The 23858-nt window shown below is 39.9% G+C and overlaps 1 protein-coding gene and 2 long non-coding RNA genes across 5 annotated transcripts in view; 2 read left to right on the top strand and 1 right to left on the bottom strand.

The window, feature by feature from the left end:
* Positions 1-2027: 2027 nt before the first annotated feature.
* Positions 2028-4136, top strand: LOC309699735. The gene is made up of 4 exons (XR_014274453.1): positions 2028-2572; positions 2737-3023; positions 3181-3275; positions 3429-4136. It is a non-coding gene; the product is annotated as an uncharacterized lncRNA (long non-coding RNA).
* Positions 4137-14096: 9960 nt separating this feature from the next.
* Positions 14097-23242, top strand: LOC309700999 (OX-2 membrane glycoprotein-like). Of its 3 annotated transcripts, XM_082524963.1 has the most exons (6): positions 14097-14173; positions 15858-16196; positions 16291-16599; positions 16749-16855; positions 16991-17042; positions 17133-17261. In XM_082524963.1, exons 1-5 carry the CDS (start codon positions 14119-14121, stop codon positions 17000-17002), a joined length of 822 nt encoding a protein of 273 aa, XP_082381089.1. In that variant the 5' UTR covers positions 14097-14118; the 3' UTR covers positions 17003-17042; positions 17133-17261. The 3 variants fall into 3 exon arrangements, with proteins under 3 accessions (XP_082381089.1, XP_082381088.1, XP_082381090.1); XM_082524962.1 differs by lacking the exons at positions 16991-17042; positions 17133-17261 and having other exon boundaries at positions 16749-16981; XM_082524964.1 differs by lacking the exons at positions 16291-16599; positions 16749-16855; positions 16991-17042; positions 17133-17261 and adding an exon at positions 20895-23242.
* Positions 19642-23858, bottom strand: part of LOC309701006 — a 115397-nt gene continuing 111180 nt past the window's right edge. Inside the window, exons 2-3 of the long non-coding RNA XR_014274835.1 lie at positions 20130-20244; positions 19642-19878 (exon numbers count right to left, since the gene is read on the bottom strand). This is a non-coding gene — a long non-coding RNA (uncharacterized lncRNA). The remainder of the gene's footprint in view (positions 19879-20129; positions 20245-23858) is intronic.

Genomic DNA, 23858 nt, shown 5'->3' with positions numbered 1-23858 from the left:
ATCTACGTCCCTACCCTCACCTATGGCCACGAGCTGTGGGTAGTGACCGAAAGAACGAGATCGCAGATACAAGGGGCGGAAATGAGCTTCCTCCGAAGGGTGGCTGGCCTCTCCCTTAGAGATAGGGTGAGAAGTTCGGCCATCCGGGAGGGGCTCAGAGTAGAGCAGCTGCTGCTCCACATCGAAAGGAATCAGGTGAGGTGGTTCGGGCATCTGACAAGGATGCCTCCTGGGCGCCTCCTGGGTGAGGTGTTCCAGGCATGTCCCACCGGGAGGAGGCCCCGGGGCAGACCCAGGACACGCTGGAGAGATTATATCTCTCGGCTGGCCTGGGAACGCCTTGGTATTCCCCCGGATAAGCTGGAGGAGGTGGCTGGGGAGAGGGAGGTCTGGGCCTCTCTGCTTAGGCTGCTGGCCCCGTGACCCGGCCTCGGATAAAGCGGATGAAGATGGATGGATGGATGGATGGATATTTCACGTATTTCAAGGCAATGGCCACACAACAACAGCATGTAACAGTCATAAATGGATATCCATCCATCCATCCGTTCGCTTCCGCTTATCATTTTCAGGGTCACGGGGGGCGCTGGAGCCTATCCCAGCTGTCATAGGGCGAGAGGCAGGGTACACCCTGGACAGTTCGCCAGTCTGTCGTAGGGCTAAATGGATAATTTAGTGATATTAGTCCATCTTACAGGAGGAACTGGAACAGCAGATTTTTGTGACTTCAGACTTGAACATTTCCTCTCCTTTAATATAGTGAAAGCAACATGTTTCATCTACATACATGTGCTGCAATCAGAGGACTCTTATGCATTAGAGTGATAAAAACTACAAGCTGAGCGTTAATGAAGGAATGAAACTGTGGCGTCTCCCCAGGGATGAAACAAGATACACAGAAGATTTTACAATCTGCGTGTCATTCTGCAGACCCTCAATCCTCCAACTATCTAATGAAGGTAATGCGCTGTGACAGAGTTACAAAATGAGAATATTATCTCTGACAAACCACCGATGGCATTCATTGACACGGACACTGTCCATTAATCTCTCCCTTAATTAAAAATGGCATTTTGATTTACATTAATACATTTCATCTTCTCAGGCTTTAAAACCAGGTTTGTCATTTGAGAGTCTGAGTGTGTGCAGTTCAGATAAAACCAGTTCATACCTGATGGGATGAATACTTTATTTGAATTTTTTTCATGCATTCCTGTTAAAAACTTATTTACTGAGGTTTTACTTTTACTTTACTTTATTTATATAGCACATATAATAACAACAAAATGTTGACCTGTACAAAGAAGGGAAAAAGTTTACACAGTAACAAATAACATAAATAACAAATACCTGATAAAAGATGATTAGGTGGACAGACAGGTAACTCTCATGCGGTGTCGAAAACCAGTGAGAATAAATGTGTTTTAAGATGGGATTTGAAAAGACTGATGGTCGGGCCCTTTCTAATGTGGAGAGGTAAATCATTCCACATTTTCGTTGCCACAAACACAAATTCCCAGTAACCTCTGTGGACCAGCCTCGACTTAAAAGTGGCCAAGAGCGAGAGATCACTTGATCTTAGATCTCTAGGGGGTATATATGGCTGCAGTAAGTCAGACAGATGTTCTGGAGCCTGACTGTTCAGCGCTTTGTAAGTCAACAACAAAATGTTGTATTTAATTCTAAAGCGGCCTGGGAGCCAGTGAAGTGAGGCGAGCACTGGGGAAATATGCTCGTGTCTCTTTGAACGTGTCAGGAGACGAGCTGCAGCATTCTGGACCAGCTGGAGCCGTGCTAGACAAGACTGGCTAACACCTACATATAGAGAATTACAGTAGTCCAGTTGAGATAAGATAAAAGCGTGAATTGCTCGTTCTAGGTTTTTAAAAGATAAAAAGGATTTCACCTTGGATAAGAGCCTCAATTTTAAAAAAGGGTGACTATACAACAGAGTCAATTTGTTTCTCAAAGGTAAACTTACTATCTCATATAACCCCCAAATTTTTTGCATGCAGTTTAACAAAAGGTGCTAAACTGCGCAGGTCAAGATCCGGGGTACTAGAATTGCAGCTTGGTCCAAAGATGATCACAAGATGATCACGAGAAATTTGAGGCCATCCAGATCTTAACTTCGCAGAGACACTGAAATAAGGATTCCAGCGAAGCGGAGGTGTTGTTATTTGTAATCTTGTCTTGAGGATCTGATTCAGATGAGGAATGCGAGAAATGCAAATAGCAACGTTTTCACTTCCACTTTTTTGTGGCCGTTGTAATTTGAAACTTCATACTTAACTTTTTTTTTACAGAAGCCCTGAGAAAAAGCAGAAAGAAAACCATGAAAACAGAAGTATCTTCTTTAATTGAAGTTGTGTTTTTAAAACTCGCCAGTCATTGTGTTGTATGTCTGCACAGAATTCTGTGTAGTACATGCATATATTTATTCAATACAAACCTGACATCTTTTTATATCCACAGAGCTCTCGGGTTCATCTCAAACTTTGACACTTTATAACAGCAATGACATATTGTGTGCTTGTCTATCTACTTTTTGTCTGTGGAGTCCTTCCAAAAGGTAGGAAACAGTAACCAGTGTTTCTCTTTGATGCTGATTGTTTTTTTTATCATGTTAATGTTTGACTTCATGTCAGGATAAGGATAAAAAGAAAAGCTGCTTCTTTCACTGACTAATATTTCCTCATTCTCACATCTAACCGTTCATTTATTTTCTCCATGCAGCTCTAACAGCAGTGATCCAAACACAGCAGACTGTGCTGGCAGCAGTGGGAGAAGATGCTGAATTCAGCTGTCAGCTCTTGGACACAAAAGACGTCCTTCAGGTCACATGGCAGAAAATCTCACATGATGTGGAGACAAATGTTGCCACCTACAGCAAGTACTATGGTCAGAGAGTGAATGATGGCTTTAACGATAAAGTCAAGTTTAAATACACTGGACTACAGAGGTGATGGTGACGATTCCTGAGGTCCAGCAGGTGTTTGCTGCTGCTACTGCTGATTATAATGGTGAGAAACTCTTTCAAAGTCACAGATTTATAAAGTGATGATATCTGAGTGAATTTGCATCTAATAACAATGACTTCAATAGGCCTACATTTCCCTGTGATCTATAATTGATGTATTAGCGTTGTCCATTGTAACATTGTTCCTGCTTTTCTCACAGATTCCACCTCAGTGATTGTAATAGCTAAAATAGCAGGACTGACAGTTTTTGCTTTAGTAGCTGCTCTCATCGCACTCCTGCTTGAAGAAAAAGTGGTAACGTTTTTCTTCTGACTTAATATATGCCTTTTATGTGGCTCTTCCTATTAAAAGAATTATATGAATTGACTCCAAGAGTCTACATCCACATATATCCAGTAATATCTGTAAATATCTGCAGCGCTGACTTTAAACTGTTTAAATCCGCAGGTCTCCAAATCCAGGACCTCAGTCCTTTAGAGCAGCTGTGAGATGTACTGGAACAGGAGATTGTCATTCTTTGTGTGGAGCAGACAAATCTTCAGCAACCGTGTGATGCTATCAGCTATCATTTGTGTGTGTATGCTAAATCCTCACAGGCTAGTCTAACAGTGTTTTACTATTTTTGATTGTATAGAGAGATGAAACCATTGAAAGAGCTCATGAATTATATAGGAAATTCAATTCAATTCAATTTTATTTATATAGCGCCAAATCACAACAACAGTCGCCTCACAGCACTTTTTATCTTAGAAGATGTGATCACCAAACTGGCCCTCTCAAAAAGCAAAACATCCACTGTAACGTGTGTCTTTTCGTTTTAGTTCATTAAGTAATAAAAAAAAAATCTGGTGATCACATAGCACCCCTCCTCTTCAGTCTTTCAGTGTGAATCACATTACACTTCCTGTTTCTAAACATAATGACCACATAGAAAGCACAGCCTTGTACTTCCAGTCACATGAAAACCTCCGTTTTTTATTTTCTCTTCCTGTTAGTTCAATTTTTTGAGGTCAAACCCTCAAAACTCTAGTTAACCCTTCTTCAGTCTCTCATACCTGCTAAAAACCGAATAGTGTCACCTTTTCATAAACAGCCTGGGTTATAATTTTGGCTCTACTTTATGGCTGTGAATACATTAAAGCATTTTACACTTAAGTGCTGTGCTGTGCTCAGTGTTGATTTTCTTTTTATAATGTTCATATTTCTCATATTTGTACGTTTTATACAGGATTTGTGTTTATCTGTGTCCCTGTCTTGATGTGAAAGTCACACTGGAGTACAGCATGTAATGTAATGTTGTAGTTTTTGCACATTATCAATAGGGCTTTTCAATCCTGCGTGCTGTGTGAGATACTTCCTGGGTTTGGGGTGCAGCATTGCTGTTCTTGCCTTTTATGTGAAGGTCCTCTTAGGGAAATATAGCCTGACAAAGTAGGACTATCATAATGATTTATTTTAATGCGCAATATAACAAAAAAATTGTAAAGAGCCAGAATAAAACAATAGATCTTATGCAGAAATATTAGAGACAAATCGGGACTAAATTACTAATAAAGATTATATATAAAGACTGTTCCCACTTCTACTTTTTTTTATTTATTTATTCTGTCTTTTTATAATTATTCTAGACCAGGGGTCAGCAACTTTGAACACCCACAGAGTCACTGGATTTGGTTTCCACGGAAAAGAAAACACTGGGGGCCGCAAATACTGTGTTGACATCTAACATGAAGATAACACTCTATAAATTGTTTTTTTTTTCTTTATGCTTTGTATAAACAACTATAGTGTGTTGCTTGTTAAATCCATGAAGTGCTATAGAGAAAATTTAATTTTATGTATGTAAGGAATACATTTCGAACTTTTAAAAAATTATAACAAAAAAGAAAGACACCCAGTCTAAGGTCTCTTTTCAGTGAATTAAAAAGCTGAACTATCACATCACAGCAAGGTACGCCAGTGTGTTTTGTTGAACGGACCTAGAAGCAGAGTTTGAAGAGGATTAGCAGGTTTTAACAAAAAGCAATCTTTTATTTGGATGATGGCACGTGAAAAACATGGACCCTAGAAAAACTAAGAAAACTAGGAAACAGTTTGTCTGTGACTATGGGGGAGATAACAGACGACCTGACAAAAACATATAGTGGACACAAATGTACACAGGAGGTGATCACAGGAAGAGAGGACACATGGGGAAACGGCTGACTGACTAATGACGTGACAGGGGAAGGGAAACTACATACAATGAACAAAGAAGTAGCCTTGATCTGAATTTTAATTTTTTTTAAAAAAGCACTATGCTACTAAAAAATTGCTTCTGCTCCTGAACCTCTGCAAACAGCACCTGCAAATCGGGGCTGTACAAAGTCACTTCCATCTTTACGGAGGACTGTAAGCTCTCGTCTGTGAGGCGTGAGCGGTGTTTGTTTTTAACATAGTTCATGGTGGAGAACAGCTGCTCACGTACAACGTCACATACGTATCTGGATCCGAAGATCGGCAATCCACATATTAGGCATACTGGTAGGCTGCCCTCCTCAGAAGTAAATGCAAATGAATCTGCCCAGGCATCATTAAATGTTCTATTTTCTTCTGATATTTTTCTTTTTTCACATTTCTCCATACTTGGCCTACCTGGAGTTGAAAGTCTCGATAAATGCACGGCAGGTATACCGGCTTCCACAAGTGTGACGCTTATTTTGAGTGACGAAAAATAATAAAATATAATTTTATTTTTATATTTCAAGATCGCAATAATCTTTCAATTTAGAATTACAATTTTTAAAAGAACTAACACAAATAAAATACACTTCAGTTAAATACTTGTATAAGGACTAAAGAGCTGCATGCGGCTCTGGAACCGCAGGTTGCCGACCCCTGTTCTAGACTGTATGCTCCCAGGTCCCTCTTTGACTTTCCTTGTTGCTTTGTTGCCCAGCATTACCACTCTTACTTGCTATTTTGCTGGTGTAAAGTGTTAATTAATCGGGGTGTTATTATCGCAGATGACCTCAATAAAGATAGATTTATTACACCTCAAACCACTTTTATTTAGTTGTTTTTTCTTCTTCAGAAAGATCAGAAGTGTCTTAAATTAAATCTGAATCTTTCATTACACAATATTGTATTACAAGAAAACAAAAGCGCATTTACTCACGTGTCACAGTTGAAGTCTAAATTCAATACTCGTATGATCTGATGGTAAAAGGAGCATTGTGTTCTTCCACTTCATACTTCTCGGCTGTTACACAGAATTCAGGTTTACATGTTGCAGAATGTGGCGTGGTGGAATAATTGAGTAAATCTCTTACTTGTGTGAGATGTGGACCACACCCATGTGAGAGTGGAGATTCTTCTCTAGTCCAGTTGGCAGCTATTTGGAGTTGAGTAAAGGGAGTAGTTGACTGGTGATGATTTGAGCCCTTCTCTATAAAGGGGAGAGAAAACAGGTTATGGGGGAAAGGGGGGAGAGACACATGAGGTTGAGGAGTGGAGGTTTGGAGAGCTGTGTGCTTTCAACATGTATGGTGTGGTTGTTGGAGTTAGTGTGTGTTTGGATTTCAGGAGTACCTTAGTGGATTTTTTTTTTTTTTTTGCCTGTCCCATTTGGTCCTTTAGCCATCAGAATTGTTGTCTGAAGACCAACAAGGATACCCAATGGATTTACTTTGCCGAATGGATCATCGTGGCATTGCCGTATTGGTCCATTTGATCGACCTTTGTTTTTATTATTTATTATATTTTATTTTCAGATGTTACAGACGGGACAGACATGAGTGAGGGATAGGAAAGGGAGAGAGAAAAAAAATCTCCTGGATCACCTGTTGAGTGGAGAAGAATAGAAAACAAGCAAAAAAAACAAAAAAAACAAAGCAACATACTAAACACAACACCATCGCATTAATCTAGCTAAGTGTAAACAGCAGTAAATACTAAAAATTCAATGTTGTTGTGCAGCACACAGGACAGACAGCGCACAATGTGCTTTGAAGTAGCAGCCAAGAAAGGTGTAATTTAAGTCTACGAGCAGTGAACATCCGTGTGCACACCTGTGTGGATCAGCGCGCTTGTATTCAAATGGTTTCCACATGTAATGGTCTGCTAGAGGATGTAGCAAGCCATAGCCCCGTCCCCCAGGGCATGAAGCAGGCATGGAGGAGATCCAGGCCCCAGACATCCAGAGGCCCCAGAGTGTGAGAGCCCAAGGAGGACCTACCTTAGTGGATTTAGTGAGTGAGATTAGCAGGAGAGTCGGTCGAAGGCCTGTACAGGTCTGCAAGTTGGAGAAATCACATATGCTAAGATACTCAGAAATGGAAATCTACTGATTGGTTGTAACATAGAAGTGCAGGTGGAAAAAGCAAGAAAACTTTTGGGTGTGTGCAAAGTTAATGTGAAAAATACTATAAGAGTAGGGGAAAGGAGAACTAATGGAAGTAAAGGAGCAAGGAGTGCCCTTAAATGTCAATATGAAAAAAGAAAGCGACATTTGTAGAGGTATGTAAAATGGTTGAGCAAGAGAGACAGATTAGGAAACCCAGGTTAGGGGAGAAACAAGTGATAGAAAGAGTAATGGAAATGGGTGAAAGGAAACTAGAGGAAGAGAAGAAGATGATGGTGACATTCATTGTGAAAGTAATACATGGAACATCAGATGTGAAGTCCAAGACTGAGAGGATTCATGTCATAGTTTAGATATGAAGAACATCATTTGGGAGGACATAAGGGGTGAACTAAGTAGTTATGCAAGTCAAGAGGGATAATGTGGTGGTTAATTTTTATAACCATATTAATCCTACAGTGGAATGCAAGTTTTTTGTCAAATGGTCAAGATTTTAAACAGTCTATATATGATCAGAAAGAAAAACCTGACTGAGGTCCCTTTTCAAGACTCTCTAGCTCCCCCCGGAGGCTCTGCTTATCCTTTCTCTCCAGATTGAACTGAAGAACAAGCTCTACTTAAAACACCTCCGGGTGCCCAGGTCAAGCCAGACGCAGCTTCCCAAACCCTGACTCGCTTTAAGCCTTTCTCTCCAGAATCCCAGACATCTAGTAGCTACGTTTCTGTTAAATTCTCTGGTCCTTATGTTGTAGAGAAAAAGCTCAGCAAGACCAACTACATTATTCAAACCCCAGATCGTAGACGTCCTACTCGGTTGTGTCACGTCAACATGATGAAGTTGTATAACTCTCGTGAACCTTCAACTGTGCCACAGTGTGGGAAGCATCTGAAATGTCAATTCAATTCAATTCAATTCAGTTTTATTTATATAGCCCCATAACAACCGTCGCCTCAAGGCACTTTATAATGTAAGGTAGACCCTAAAATAACACATTTAGAGAAAAAAACCCAACAATCATATGACCCCCTATGAGCAAGCACTTTGGCAACAGTGGGAAGGAAAAACTCCCTTTTAACAGGAAGAAACCTCCGGCAGAACCAGGTTCAGGGAGGGGCGGGGCCATCTGCTGCGACCGGTTGGGGTGAGAGAAGGAAGACAGGATAAAGACATGCTGTGGAAGAGAGACAGAGATTAATAAAAAGTGTGATTCACTGCAGAGAGGTCTATTAACACATGTTGGGTGAGAAAGGTGGCTGAAAAGGAAATACTGAATGCATCATGGGAATCCCCCAGCAGCCTACATCTATTGCAGCATAACTAAGGGAGGATTCAGGGTGATGCGATCCAGCCCTAAATATATGCCATAGATCTCCAATCTAAGGAGATTGGATTTTGGGGGCAAGAGAAGCTGCAGAGAGGTGTGTAAGACTGCAGCTCTGCTTCCTGGTCCCAACTCTGAATAGTCACATTTTGTGGGATTTAATAATTTGGCCAGACTTTGAGATTTCTAAAAATGAGAGCTGCTCCATCCAGCTGGGATGGATGCCATCTCTCTTAACAAGACCCGGTTTCCTCCAGAAGGTTTCCCAATTATCTATGAAGCCCACATTGTTTTTTGGACACCACTCAGACAGGCAGCAATTTAAGGAGAACATGTGGCTAAACATGTCACTACTGGTCCGACTGGGGAGGAAACCAGAGAAAACTACAGAGTCCGACATTATTTTGGCAAAGTTGCACACCAATTCAAGACTGATTTTAGTGACTTCCGATTGACATAAACGGGTGTCATTACTGCCAACGTGAATTATAATTTCAGCTTTTGTAATGCTCGACCACTTCCTGCAGTACACGGTTATGCCTTTTGGCATGTGTAATGATCCTTTTGCAGGGAGCCGGGTAGTTGTGGGGGATTTGTATTCAGCTGCTCTCCCTGATCGTTTCCCAATGAAACCACCAAAGTTTCCTACCTGATTGGAACACTGCAGGGTAGAACCTCTGTTATGGGCTCAGGCTTATCTCTCTTCTCGTCCACTCCAGTTCTGCTCGTGTGATGAGTTTTTGGAGGAATTAAAGAAGACTGGCGGATTAAGCTCGAGGTCTTCCAAATGTGCTGTTTGCGTCAGATTCTGGGAGTGTCCCTCCGTGATCGTCTCAGCAACAGCGTGATACGTAGCCAATGTCACCAGCAGCCCTCAATGGAAGAGCTGATTAGGAAGCAACCACTGCAATGGTTTGGCCACATCTGCCACATAAGCAACCATTGCCTACCATATCACCTTTTGATGCAGTAGAACCCCGCTCACTGGAGAATCAAGCATGATGCGCTCAAGAAGACTTGGATCAAGCAAATTGGAGACGATCTTAAACAACGACATCTAACCCTCGAGCAAGCAAAGGTGAAGGCTAGAGACCACAAGGCCTGGAAGTGCATCATTGATCAAGATGGAAACCCTACTGCACCCACAGTGACGTATTGGCTTTGTTGACAACCTCCCCTGCCAATCCCCAGCTAGGGACAAAAGAAAAAGAAGTGCGGCGGATTACCTCAAAAATTTATGGTCAGCTGCAGCAGAGGTGGGTTGGCTGGATCGAGCATTGCAGGAGTATACATTCAAATACTAATTCAGACTAAGAGGGATTCACTCGCTTCTCGGGATGAGACTATGACCTTTGAAGAGTTAACCTCTCTTATGCTTTGTATTGACAGTCTCTTAAGGAAAAGGGTAATGGAGAAACACAACAGTTCCTGTTGGGCTTTGCCTCTTTTTCAGGGAGCTCTGTTTAGTTTTAGCAGCGGCAAGCTCCTCTCCTCCTTGCAGGTCCGCGCAAGGAGGAGAGGAGGACGGCAGCAAAAAGGAAGAACCTGGATATAAGAAAGTATTTTTCAAAGAAACCTGTAAGTCACTTAAAGCCAAGTTAACTCGTAAAATTTGTCCCTCATAATAACGTTACAGGCTATGCTAGGCTTTGGCCCACATCAGTCTGAAATTGTATTTTGATTGAAAGTGTCAGAGAAATCGGCAGCCTCGAGCAAGCCAGGATATTAGTTTACAGAGGCTGTTAAAATTACATGTCTAATGTTAAAATGTTGGTGAGACAATAATTACATTCTAATGGCACTGACATATTCATAGGGTTAATTTTTGAGACAAAATATCATGAGGTAATCTTGATTTTGCAAATATTCCACCTTGTAGTGCAGTTTGCACAAATTGTTTTTAAAATGCACTCAGCCTACAAACATTACTGACGAGTCAAGATGTGCACAAATTGACAGAAACACTGAAGCAGCTACACATTTTATTCTTATTGTGATGTATGTCCTATTGTCAAAAAGTCGATGGAACGTTTTGCATTGTCAAAGGCCACTGCGGGTGCCTTTGGCTTTATTTTGTAATACTGGAGTTATTTTTCTACGAAATTTTGAACTTTGAGAGTGTTTAAACAAGAGAGAGAAGTGTGGAAATGTTCGAGCCTGTCGGAGAAAAGTGTATAAAGTGTGCAGTGAGGGGTTTTACAGCCAAATTAAGTTAGCTACTTTCTATATTTCACCTATCGCGGGTTGTTTTTAGAACGTAACTACTGCGATAAACGAGGGACCGCTGTATAGCTAACTTCTACCGGTGCTTCATCCACAACTACAGTCAGGTAGCAGCAGCACACTCACACGACTTAACTCCACAAAGCTCCCCTTCACCTGGTCTCACGAAGCTGATAGAGCTTTTGCCAAACTCAAAGACTTGTTTTCATCTGCTCCAGTTCTGATTCACCCAGAGAGCCATAAGCCATTTATTGTAGAAGTAGATGACAATGGATCCTCTTTTAGGTCTGGAAGATGATATGATTATGAAGATGATACAGATTAATAAACAATCTATTTTTTGGGTGTAGTTTTTAATAAGATATTAACTTGAAAAAAATCACAAAGCACATTATGGGGAAAAGTAAAAAGGTACTTAATATTATAACATGTTTAGCAGGGTTGACAAATGGTCTGTCACGTTAATTTGCTCAAGAATAGATTTTGGACATGTAGTATATGGGTCAGTGGATAAAAATTGGCTAAAACATTTGGATGTTATCCAAGCTCAAGCACTGAGACTTTGCTTAAGGGCAGTTAAAACAATGCCAATGTGTGCTTTACAAGTAGAATCAGAAGAAAGTCCACTATATATTAGAAGACAACTAGTTAATAGTTAACAATTGGATACAGGTCATAATAAAAGTCATCCTGTTAAGAAAGTGTTAGAGAATTGTTGGGAAAGAGAAAAGATTTTAAAAATAGTTTTGGGTGGGTTGGGGATAATAGAGCTAGAGCATTTAAAGTATTAAATGCTTTACCATTTATTAAGTATTAAGAATAGAAGAATTACAACAGATATTTGTCAAGAATTTTATAATAGAGTGGTACAGTGACTATTTACAGATTTATACAGATGGATCGAAAGGTCACAGTTGCAGAAGGGAAGCCAGTTAAAATTGGAGACTCCAGTTAGAGAAATGAACATTTCAAAGGAAAATCGTTTTAACCTGGCCTGGAAGCTTTTCCTTTTAAAATAATCAAATGACACTGGAGGGAGGACTCGTTTTAATCAGGATTTATGTGGACTTGTTGTGATAAAAAGACTGGATTGGAAACTTTTGGTGTGCTGAGTTCAAGGAGCAACACCCTATTCTGGAATTCGCAGGTAACCAATGAGAGGAGTTCAAGACTTGAAGAAGAAGAGCTTGAGAGTTGAACTCCCAGGATCTGGTGTGGAAACCCATTCTCTAACAACACAAGGTCTGATAAGGTGGTTGGAAAGTCTTTCTCAGGAAGATGCAAAATTTGTATGTGCTTGGCTGCTTGTTCTTCTTAGTGACCACCTTTTCCTGTTTGTAACCAGGCTAATAATTTGGGCAGCTTTGGGCCTTGGAGGAAAAATAAATCTTGTGCACCTTATTTTCAGTGTGAGTGTGGTGGTTTTCTACTGGTCACTATTAGAACTTGTTACTTTCTTGGATGCCATTTTTCTGCCCATCTAAGATACATGGTGTATTAGTTGGTAGTAAAGCAACTCTCCTATGGATGAATACTGCCTCCACCTGAGAGGTCAGCTATATCTGTAACTATGTGAAAGAGCAGAAGAGCAGAGAGCTGAAACTGATGGTGGTGGTCAGACACGTGACTTTATGTTCTTTTTGACATGAGCAGAGGAGGGAGGGTGAATGTGTTGGAGCTGAAGCTGCCTGGAAGGAGGAAAAGAGGAAGACCTCAGAGAAGATACATGGATGTAGTAAAGGACATGCAGAGGGTTGGTGTGGCAGAGGATGGATGGGGTGAAATTCAGGCAGGTGATCTGCTTTGGCGACCCATTAAAGGGGGCAGAGAATTAACTACATACATATTTATTTATTTATTTTTAAATATATTATTTATGTGACTTATTCATCCAAGAGCAACTTAGCTTCTGATTCGAGTAGCAGGTACTAAAAAATAAAAATTACCAAGCGACGAAGAGGCTTTACTGAATTCTCAAAATGCAGAAAAATAACAATTTAGATGGATGATTAAAAGATTTCAGCCCTGCAAGGAATGCACAGATGACACTCTACTGCACTGGGAAGTTTTTGTACTTTACTTTGTGTTTATTTCACAGCTGGGAATTTCCACAAGGAAGGGACTAAGTGAAATTCTCTAATTTGTTTCTATGCATTGTATAATAGCCAGTGAGGGGACAGACATGGCAAATGGTGCAACATGTCAGACTGTGGGATTATACATTTGTTAGTTTTTCTAATGGCCTCTTGAAAAGGTAAGTTTTATTCCATATTGTCATTTTTGGTTTTTTAAGTTATTTATTGTGACAGGAAAACAAAACAAAACAAGAAGCTCCTAAAAAGGTCATAAATGTGAGAACTTTTCCAAAGAAATCTCAGTCAGTTATGCCTGAGACAGAGAGATGATTATAACAGAGTAAAGATAGCATTAAAATGTTGGTGACAGAAGTAATGCTAAAATCTCAACAAGCCAAAGTTACATACATGTTAAAGGGAAAGATCAAACAGTACTGAAATGAAGAAGTGGGCATTACGGGGCTTCCCCAGTGAAATAACTGAACTTGGAGCACAAAATAATAAATAACATACCAGTAATGCGCGGAGGGAAGGCTTCTGAGAAAATGTATAAGTTCACAGGGAATTTCTACAATAGCACGAGTTAGAAGTGGGCAGATTGATGCAGTTATCAATAGTATTGATACCAATGCTGGTATTGTTACTGGAGATATACTACTGCAATAGGATTGGTACTTTGTTTCTGTCCTGTAAGTTCAGTATGTACCTCACTGAATTCTGTTATGTAGTTGTTGTTGTTTTTTTTAAATGAAACATAAAACACGGACTATGAAAGCCTCTTATTTTGTTTGTGCAGCTCTAACAGCAGTGATCCAAGCACAGCAGACTGTGCTGGTTGCAGTGGGAGAAGATGCTGAATTCAGCTGTCAGCTCTCGGAGACTAAATACATCCTTCAGGTCACATGGCAGAAAATCTTACAAGATGTGGAGACAAATGTTGACACCTACAGCTTTACTGAATTTTCAAAATGCAGAAAAAAATGATTGAGTTTGCTGATTAAAACACTGATGAAACTCTGCACTGGGAAGTTTTTGTACTTTACTTGGTACAGTTGATCATTCTAACACGCCTTGGAATGTCCCACAAGGAAGGGAGATTCTTCCTTCCTTCGTGGACATTTGAGTTTTCAATAATTTGGCTATTGTACGACGTTGTTTCAATAGAGACGTGCACCATGTCAAACTGTGGGATTCTGTGTTTGTTTTTTCTTTTTATGGCCTTTTCAAAAGGTAAGTTTTATTCCGTATTGTTGTTTTTGTTTTTCAAAGTTATTTATTGTGACAAGAGAAAAAAAAAAGAAAACAAGAACCTTCACTCGTAATAATTTAAAATTGATCCTAAAATGTGAGAACTTTTCTCTGAAGTGACAAAGAGATTGTCTTTAGACAGAATTAGAGGGAGATACAATTACTGAAGAGTTTAGATTTTGTTTGAATGAGTGACAAAACGTTTCTCCCACTGAACACTCAGCCTAATAAAAAAGAACAAAATCAACTTTCTGTGTTGAGTTGTTCATCATTCAGATTAATGAGACTGTTTTGAGAGCTGTGTGAAAACAGCTTTAGACTGTTTTGTTAAAGGTTGCCCCATGCCTATTCATATTACGATGAAAGCAATAGATAAACCACGTTTGTGTGTTATGTATGTATGGTTGGTAAATTAACAAAAATTGGGTTGTATGTGGCCTACAATGTAAAAGACGTTTCACAACCCCAATGTAGTTAAAAACAAGAAGGCACTCATTTCCATTAGACAGAGACGGAGTTCAGGTCATAAGTAGTTTACTGACAATTATTTAACATTTGAAATTAAAAGATCCGTCAGTCCATTCACATATATACTGTTCAGAGAAGGAATGTAGTTTAGAGCAAAGTGTAGTAGTGTGAAGTGGCTAAACACACTCACCAATTGTTCTAAAATAAACAATTTATCAAAACATTAACAGTCTTTCACACATACATACGGTTTATACACTATTTTAAAAAGAAGGGCTTGAAGACTTGATTGATTACAAAAAGTCTATTAAAATGTTCTGGGTAACCACAGAAATCTTAGTCAGTTATGTCTGAGAGAGAATGTTTATGACAGAAGTAATGCCAAAATCTCAACAAACCAAAGTTACATACATGCTAAAGAGAAAGATCAAACAGTGCTGAAATTAGGAAGTGGGCAATATAGGGCTTCCCCAGTGAAATAACTGATCTGAAATAATTGAGGCACAAATTAATAAATAACATACCAGTAATCCACAGAAGGGGAGGCCTCTGGGAAAATGTAGAAAATCAATGGGAATTTCTACAGTAGCACGAGTTACCAGTCAATACCAGTCCTGGTATTGGTTATGTTGAAGTGATGGGTTTTATAATTCATTTTTGGTCCACTGAAGGGATTGTTTTGTAACCCCAATATTGATATTTTGTAAATAAAAATATGACCTCAATTAAACCTTTAAATTCCCTGCACTTGTCATAGATATCTACATGATGTCCAAAAAATATACATCAAGTCCAAGGTTCTAATGTTGAACGCCATATTGATGTCCAGCTTAAATCATGGTTAGACCTCCAAATTGTTGAAAAAGTTCAAATGCAGTACAGACCTCCAGAATTGGTCATGGACCAACAGAACCAATATAAACATGATCTGTACATCTATCTGACTTTCTTTGTTTAGTTGGTAGCTAACTGAATTGTGTTACTTTTTATAGATTATAGAAAATGTACCTGAAACATACAGTATGAAACAATGAGTGTCAGGTTTATATTTATAGTCTACATCACATTTAAGTGGTACCCACATGTCAATTTGTTTGAGCCTAAAACACAGACTACTCCATGACCCGAATTATTTTTTAATCCTTCCCATCAATACCTCTCAGTTCCACATCTCTAACTCATGTTTTTCTCCATGCAGCTCTAACAGCAGTGGTCCAAACACAGCAGACTGTGCTGGCAGCAGTGGGAGAAGATGCTGAATTCAGCTGTCAGCTCTTGGACACTAAAGACGTCCTTCAGGTCACATGGCAGAAAATCTCACGTGATGTGGAGACAAATGTTGCCACCTACAGCAAGTACTATGGTCAGAGAGTGAATGATGGCTTTAACGATAAAGTCAAGTTTAAATACACTGAACTACAGAACTGCTCCATAGTCATCAGGAATGTGACAGAGCAGGATGAAGGATGCTATCACTGTCTGTTTAACACTTATCCTGAAGGCTCCTTCACAGGTAGACCCTGCCTCCAAGTCTATGGTAAGAACTTTTACCTTAATGTGATTAAATGCACCAGAAGCTGGTTTATTCTTGACAACATGGTCCTTATAACATATTTCCTGATCCTTCACAGAGCTGCATGAACCTGTTGTTGATGTCAGAGAGTCAAACTCTACTGAAGAGTGGGTTGTTTCCTGTTCAGCCACTGGTCGACCTGCTCCCACTGTAACACTCAGTGTCTCACAACAAGACCTCAGCTTCTCACAGTACAACACTGTCAGTGTGTCCAACACCAACGCTACATTCACTGTCACCACTACAGCTGTGCTCTCAGGTTCATGTAAACACAGCACACAGGTGGGATGTGCAGCACGAGTGCTCTCTGCTCCTCACAGAGAGGTGATGGAGACGATTCCTGAGGTCCAAAAAACATCTGTTGGTGGTGAGAAACTCTTTCTGTATACCACAGACTAGACTAGAGACGGATGATACTTGGGTAAATTTGACTGGGATCTAATAACAATGACTTCAGTACTTCATGAGTGATGTATTATTGTTGGTCAGCGTCACTTTTTTCTGTTTTTTTCACAGATTTTCCCTCAATCACTGTAATAGCTGCAGCAGTGCTGGTGTTGGGGTTTGTCTTTTTCTGTTGCTCCACTATGCTGCTTGAAGAAAAGTTACCTTTTCACTTTCTAGTATGTCGTTTTGTAATGTGTCTTATCTTATTAACATGATAGTGATTTATTGATTCTAACCCTAAATCTATCTAGTAATGTCTGCACATATTTTCAGTACTGATTTTAAAGTGTTTTAATCCTTCTCTCACTCAGGGAACCAAATAAGGATTCAAATACTTCAAAAGTCAACCAATGACATTGATGTGTAAGACTATTTAATAATTATTTATTTTTTATATTTCATTTATTCATTCATTCTTTGCACTGTGATTTAACCCATCTTTGTGTAAAGCAGGGGTGTCAAACTCCAGGCCTTGAGAGCCAGCGTCCTGAAGCTTTTAAATGTATCTCTGCTGCAACACACCTGAATAAAATTATTAGGTCATTAGCATGACTCTACCCTACTCAAGTAAATTTAAATAAATGTAAGTAAATACCACCAGGTAGCTCCACTCGTACCCAGTGTAACGGGAAGTGAGAGGGTTAGGTTTTTGCGCTTTGAATGTTCAGTTGTGTGATGCAGCGATTAATGTTTGAGTAAAATATTGGGCTCCCTCGTGTCTTCCCTACATTCCTCCACAATGTACGTTTTTGCAAAAATGTACTTCTAGAAGTACTTTTATTACACGATGTTCATTCACTCATGAGCTGCTGCAACATGAATCAAATGGCTGAACTGCCACCTTGGCGTGCAGTCAAGTTCTACAGTCTGCTAATGATCTAATAATAAGTATTAATATTCCTCACTCACCTTACTACCGTACTTTCTGGACAATAGAGCGCACCTGTATATAAGCCGCATCCGCTCTATTTTTAAAAAATTTTTAAAAAAAAAAGATATACAAGCCGCACCCAGCTATAAGCCGCAGATATCTATGATGAAAAAATAGATATTTTGGGGTGAACTTGTGTGCAAATGTACAAGTATGTACCTGAACAGATTCTTTCCGAACAATGCCTTTTAACACGGCAGCAACTTTGCTGATTAAAACGTAACAGAACCAAGAGAAAATAACCGCTATTTATTTACCTCCATTTTTCCTGTATTTGAAACCACATGTCACTTTAATCATCTTCGCTGAAACCCATGAAGTCGTCTTCTTCAGTGTCGGAGTTGAACAGGCTCAGAAGCGCTTCATCACATCTGTCTCCATCAGTCTCGCTCTCCGTGTCACTGTCATCCTCCGGTGAAGTTGGCTCTGAAGGTGCGCCGCTCTCTTCGCGCAGCAGTCCAGCCTTTCGGAACCCATTGGTGATGGTGGATTCTTTCACAGCACTCCACACTGTTAGGATCCACTGACAGACATCAGAAAAGGATGCTTTTCGCATGCGGCCAGTTTTTGTGAATGACTTTTCACCGCTTGTCATCCAAGTCTCCCACTCAACCCGTAGTGCAGCTTTAAATGCCCGATTTACACTGATGTCAAGTGGCTGCAAAAACTTTGTTGTACCTCCAGGAATCACAGCTGGAATGGAGTTTGTTTTCTTGATCGCTGCTTTCACAGAATCTGTGATGTGGGCCCTCATGCTATCCAAAACAAGCAGTGCTTTTTTCCGGTGAAAAAATCCTCCCGGGCGCTTCCCATAGCACTCCGTTAACCATTCCTTCATTAGACCTTCTATCATCCACCCTTTGGTGTTAACTTTGACCACTATGCCTTTCGGGAGTTGTTCTTTCGGCATAGTTATGCGCTTAAAAATCACCATTGGTTGAAGTTTTTGTCCGGATGCCGTGCATGCCAGAACGCAGGTGAAGTGCGTCCTCTCATGGCCTGTTGTTTTCAACAACACGGATGATGCACCTGTCTTGTTAACGGTCCTGGTCAGAGGCAGATCAAATGTTAAAGGTACTTCATCCATATTGATTATGTCGTCTGGTCTGATGGAGTTTTCTTGTATCTTTTTTTCAACGAATTTGTGGAAGTTTTCAACTTTTTCCTGATAGTCAGGGGGGAGTTGCTGACAGAGAGTGGTCCGTGCCCTGACGGACAGGTTTTTACGTTTCATAAATCTGAAACACCATGACGGCCCACCTTTGAAATCTTTAATATTCATTTCGCGGGCGATTGTTTTGGCTTTCAGTCGGATCTGTACAGTGGATACACCTCGGCCACCTGCTCTCAGTGTCTTCACCCATTCCTCCAGGACATTTTCAAGTTCAGGCCACCTGCTTTTATGTCCTCTGAAAGCTTTTCTCGACTTTTGGCATTGCATGAGCTCTTCTCGCTGCCGCCTCCAACGTCTCACCATAGACTCATTGACGCTAAGCTTGCGTGCAGCAGCGCGGTTTCCCTCCTGGATAGCAAGATCGATGGCCTTCAACTTAAAACTTGCATCATACGAACTTCTTCGTGTGGTTTCCATGATGAAGGGGCGAGGATTTGAAAATAATTACCAGTTGGTAATTTGTTGTGCGTGTTCTATCTGCTAAAGAAAAAGTAGTGTATTCTTCTTTGCATTGATTTTTCATCTATCTTGTTTTTTATTCTAATTCTGGTTAGAGTCCCCCTAGTGGTGGAAGAAAAATCCACAGAATAGCCGCACCTTTGTATAAGCCTCATGGCTCAAAACCTAGGGAAAAAGTAGCGGCTTATGGTCCAGAAAGTACGGTAAATGTTTGTTAACACAGCCAGAAACATTTGCATCACAAACACAGACTAGTGTTTATTAGCAGAAGCTTTTGGGTGGTTGCTCTCAAACCTGTGTACAAGTTTAAGCATTAATGGTCCCTTCACTGATTTCCAGGTATCCAATGTCAGGCCTAACAGATGGATTCAGACGCAGGCAGCGTTCTGGCAAGCAAAGGGTTGACAATTTATTAACACAGAGGGAAACCACAGTGATGTGTATATACAGTGAATGGGGCAGGGCTTCAGGGCTCCAGGGGAAGGAATCCACACTCGCTCTCCACTCGGCCCAAACTCCGCCACTCCTCTTCTTACGCACACTCGCTTCTCCACAGCCACTCTCGCTCCAATTTCCACTTATGTTGACACACACAGGGATCACAGGTCAGGGTCTGCCACCAGTTCCGGGGAGATCTAAACACAAAGAGTCCAATTAGATCAATACGCCACACAACACTGAGAGAGTTTGTCTTAGGAGAGCTGAGAGCACGAACATGGGAGGTTCAACATTCCAGTGCCGAATACTCCGTGCCGCAGCGTTAAATAGGCAAGGGGGACGCCGCCTGATCAGCAACAGGTGTAGAAATCACCACAGATGCGTGGGCCAAGGGTGAGAGCCCACAATGAGCTCCACCCAGGGAAGCAGGAGAGAAAACAAAACAAACCTGTGGCCAACATGAGCGAGCCGGAGAGGCACAGGGACCATGACAGCCAATACCAAGTGCACAAGTTCACCCCAGATGGTTCCTCTTCTCTGTAACTTGGAGGATGTGGAGTAGGCTGTATTTTAATCAAAGACATATCAATCATTCAATCAATCAATCAATCAATCAATCAATCAATAACCATGTCTAAAAACAACACAGGTTGACCAAAGTGCTGTACACAGTAAAAGAAAAAGTAAAAAGTAGAAACAAATACACACAATGAACAAAACAAAAAATAATCCCAAATTTCGTTTTTTTTTTTCTGAAGGGGTCAAACACTTTTATGCAAGAATGACAGCGAGGTGAAAAACCTTCACCCGCAAGAAAACTCGAGCTGTGACTCATAGTACGAACACACACCTCACAGTAACACACTTTAATTGTTTAATGTGAACTTTTTGCCAAGCTAGCTAATCCTGACCAACACACCAGACACAGAAGATAAAGGAACGATGTTTTACTGTTAGAGACAGAAAGGTTAAAACATTTTGGCAGAGGGCTAAAATTACCCAAAAAGAAATTCCATTTGACCAAAAACACTTAATTTTTAAAAAATTAAGTATATAGTTATGAATAATGAACAAATAATTAACAAACTGGGGTTTATAAATCGTGTAACACATCCTTATGGTAAGAAATTTTACCTTAATGCGTTACATGTGTTAGAAGTCAATGTATCTTTAACAATATACTCCTTATTTTATATCTCCTGATCCTTCACAGAGCTGCATGAACCTGCTGTTGATGTCAGAGAGTCAAACTCTACTGAAGAGTGGGTTGTTTCCTGTTCAGCCACTGGTCGACCTGCTCCCACTGTAACACTCAGTGTCTCACAACAAGACCTCAGCTTCTCACAGTACAACACTGTCAGTGTGTCCAACACCAACGCTACATTCACTGTCACCACTACAGCTGTGCTCTCAGGTTCACGTAAACACAGCACACAGGTGGGATGTGCAGCACGAGTGCTCTCTGCTCCTCACAGAGAGGTGATGGAGACGATTCCTGAGGTCCAGCAGACGTCAGATTATCAGTGATGGTGAGAAACTGAGATGCAATAACAATGCATTGTGGTAGTATGCATTTTCTCTTTGATCAATAATTGATGTATTCATTTTGATCAGTGTCACATTTTTCCTGCTTTTTCAAGTTTCCTCCTGGATCATTGTATTAGCTGCAGTATTGGTGATGATGGTCTTTGTCAGCGTTGCTGCTCTGCAGTAGGCTACTCTTTAAAGAAAAAGATGAGATAACTTTCATTTTTGATTTCTTGTCATTTTTTTCTACACCAAAATCTATCCAATAATATCTGCATAACATTTTCTACTTGTGATTTAGTTATTAATTCTTTGCTTCATGATTCAATCGGTCTTTGTCTAGTATTAAATTTTATGTTTCCCATTTTATCCCACTGGCTTTAAAGTGTTTCACCAGATTTTTACGAAGTATTTCCAGTCTTTTGTTGTCTCTGTCCCAAATGTTCTGAAATGTGTTGCATGTATTAAAAGAAGTTGGACTTTACCAAAAAATGTACAATGTACTTATAAACTTACATTTATGAAAGCTGAACAAACATTGATATACTTAACTTTTGTAACAGTGAAAGGCGATCTGTTTTTATTGATAAATATATATGTTTGCATTACTGTTATTTGGATTGCCATGTTAGAACGTAGCAAACAACATTGTTTGTTCCTCTATGGTTTCTTATTTTTTACAAATTTAAATGTTTTTTGTCAAAAGATTAATAATTTCATATTGAGGTCAGACGGTCAGCAGTTTTGATGTTTTTGCAGAGATTTTATTTTTTGCAAAATAGCACAAGTAAACATTAAAAGTAGTTCCTAAATCAAGGCATTTATTATTAAGGCGGCCATTATTATGGCCCTGTGTGGAAAAAGTGATTGCCCCCTAAACCTAATAACTGGTTGGGCCACCCTGAGTAGAAACATCTGCAATAAAGCGTTTGGGATAACTGGCAATGAGTCCTTTACGAGGTGCTGGAAGAATTTCTGCCCACTCATCTTTGCAAAATTGTTGTAATTCAGCCACACTGGAGGGTTTTTGAGTATGGACCACCTTTCCAAGGTCACAGCACCTCAATCAGATTCACGTATGAACTTTGGCTAAGCCATTCCAAAGTCTTTATTTTGTTTTACTTAAGCTGCTTAGAGGTGGACTTGTTGGTGTGCTTTGGATCAAGTGCACTTCAGCTTGTGGTCGTGAACAGATGGCCAGACATTCTCCTTCAGGATCCCAGAAACTGGATTCTGTTCATCTTGACGTTGCATCTCCAGACTGAGAGATCTCAATTACTTTGTTTCTTATTTGCTTCTGAATTTCCTTGGATTGCGCCATGATGTGTAGTTTTTGAGGATCTTTTGGTCTACTCTACTTTGTCAGACAGGTCCTATTTAAGTGACTGATTCAGCACAGGTTTGGCAGTAATCGGGCCTGGCTATGACTATGGAAAAATTGTATATTTTCTATTGATAAATGCAAATATTTTATGTCTGTTATGTGCATTGCCGTGTGGAGAATATAAGGAAAAAAATTGTGTGGTTTACATTGTTTCTTCCTCTTAGATTTCTTGATTTTTTTTTTTAAATTGCAATAACTTTATGTTAATTTCAGTGCACTTTCACATTTCTTTAAATTCAAACTACAGTCCTGTGAATAACTAGAAACACTTCTAGCAGCACGAATGTGAGGTAATTGTTTTCTGCTTGACTTTATCAGTCTCTCATATTGTTGTGGAGGAATGTTGGCCCACTCTTCATTACAACGTTGCTTCAGTTCTTTGAGGTTTGTGGGCATTTATTTAAGCACAGCTCTCTGAATGTCCCAGGTTGAGGTCTGGACTTTGATTGGACTTTGCTTTTCAGCTATTCTGCTGTAGATTTGCTGCTGTGTTTGGGATCATTGTTCGACTGCAAGACCTAAACTTTACCTATTAAACAGTTAACTCTGTATTTTACACTTTATGTGAATATTGTTGCAGATTTCAATTATTAATGTTTTTATAACTTTGTTCTTTCTTATATTTAATATTATACAATATTTATACTTCATGTCTCTGTCTTCTTTTGAACACTCCAGCACAGCATCACTATAACTTTGTCCTCACTGACAATAAAGCTGTTTTATATATTTCGTTGCAAATGTTTCAAGCAATTTGTAGCTGTATCTTAAGATATTTTGTTAATAATATAGTATTTTATATTGTTTTTTTCCCCATATTTGAGAAATATTTAACATGTAAAAGTCTGTTTATGTACAATTTGGTGATATTAGCCCTGATTATTGGAGGAACTTGTACATGAAGCAGATTTCTGAGACTTCAGATTTGAAGGTTGTTGTCATATAATCTAAATGATGGCAGATTAACGTTCCCTACCTCTGTCCTACAACCACAGGACTCCTTTGCATTCGACTGATAGAAATTTCAAGCTCAGTGTTAATGAAGATTTCAAAGGCCTTAGTGCAGGGGTAGGGAACGTCTAAAACCTGCAGGGACGCCCTCGAGGCCTGGAGTTCCCTACCGCTGCCTTAGTGTGAAAGGAATGAAGCTGTAGCGCCTCCCAGTGGTTGAAAAGAGGTACACAAGAGGTTTTTGCAATCAGCTGGGACAAAGGTACATTATGAGAATAATATCTCTGACAAACCTCTACCTCAATTAAAAGATGC

Source organism: Aulonocara stuartgranti (assembly GCF_965226115.1).
Source record: "Aulonocara stuartgranti genome assembly, chromosome: 23".
Classification (NCBI taxonomy): Eukaryota; Metazoa; Chordata; class Actinopteri; order Cichliformes; family Cichlidae; genus Aulonocara; species Aulonocara stuartgranti.
This window is presented reverse-complemented; position numbering and strand designations above follow the sequence as displayed.

Coding starts and splice junctions, on each gene's coding strand:
- LOC309700999 (XM_082524962.1), top strand. CDS start 14,119: ATGTCAAACTGTGGGATTCTGTGTTTGTTTTTTCTTTTTATGGCCTTT. Junction 16,197..16,290: donor ACCCTGCCTCCAAGTCTATG/GTAAGAACTTTT, acceptor GATCCTTCACAG/AGCTGCATGAACCTGTTGTT. Junction 16,600..16,748: donor CCAAAAAACATCTGTTGGTG/GTGAGAAACTCT, acceptor TTTTTTTCACAG/ATTTTCCCTCAATCACTGTA.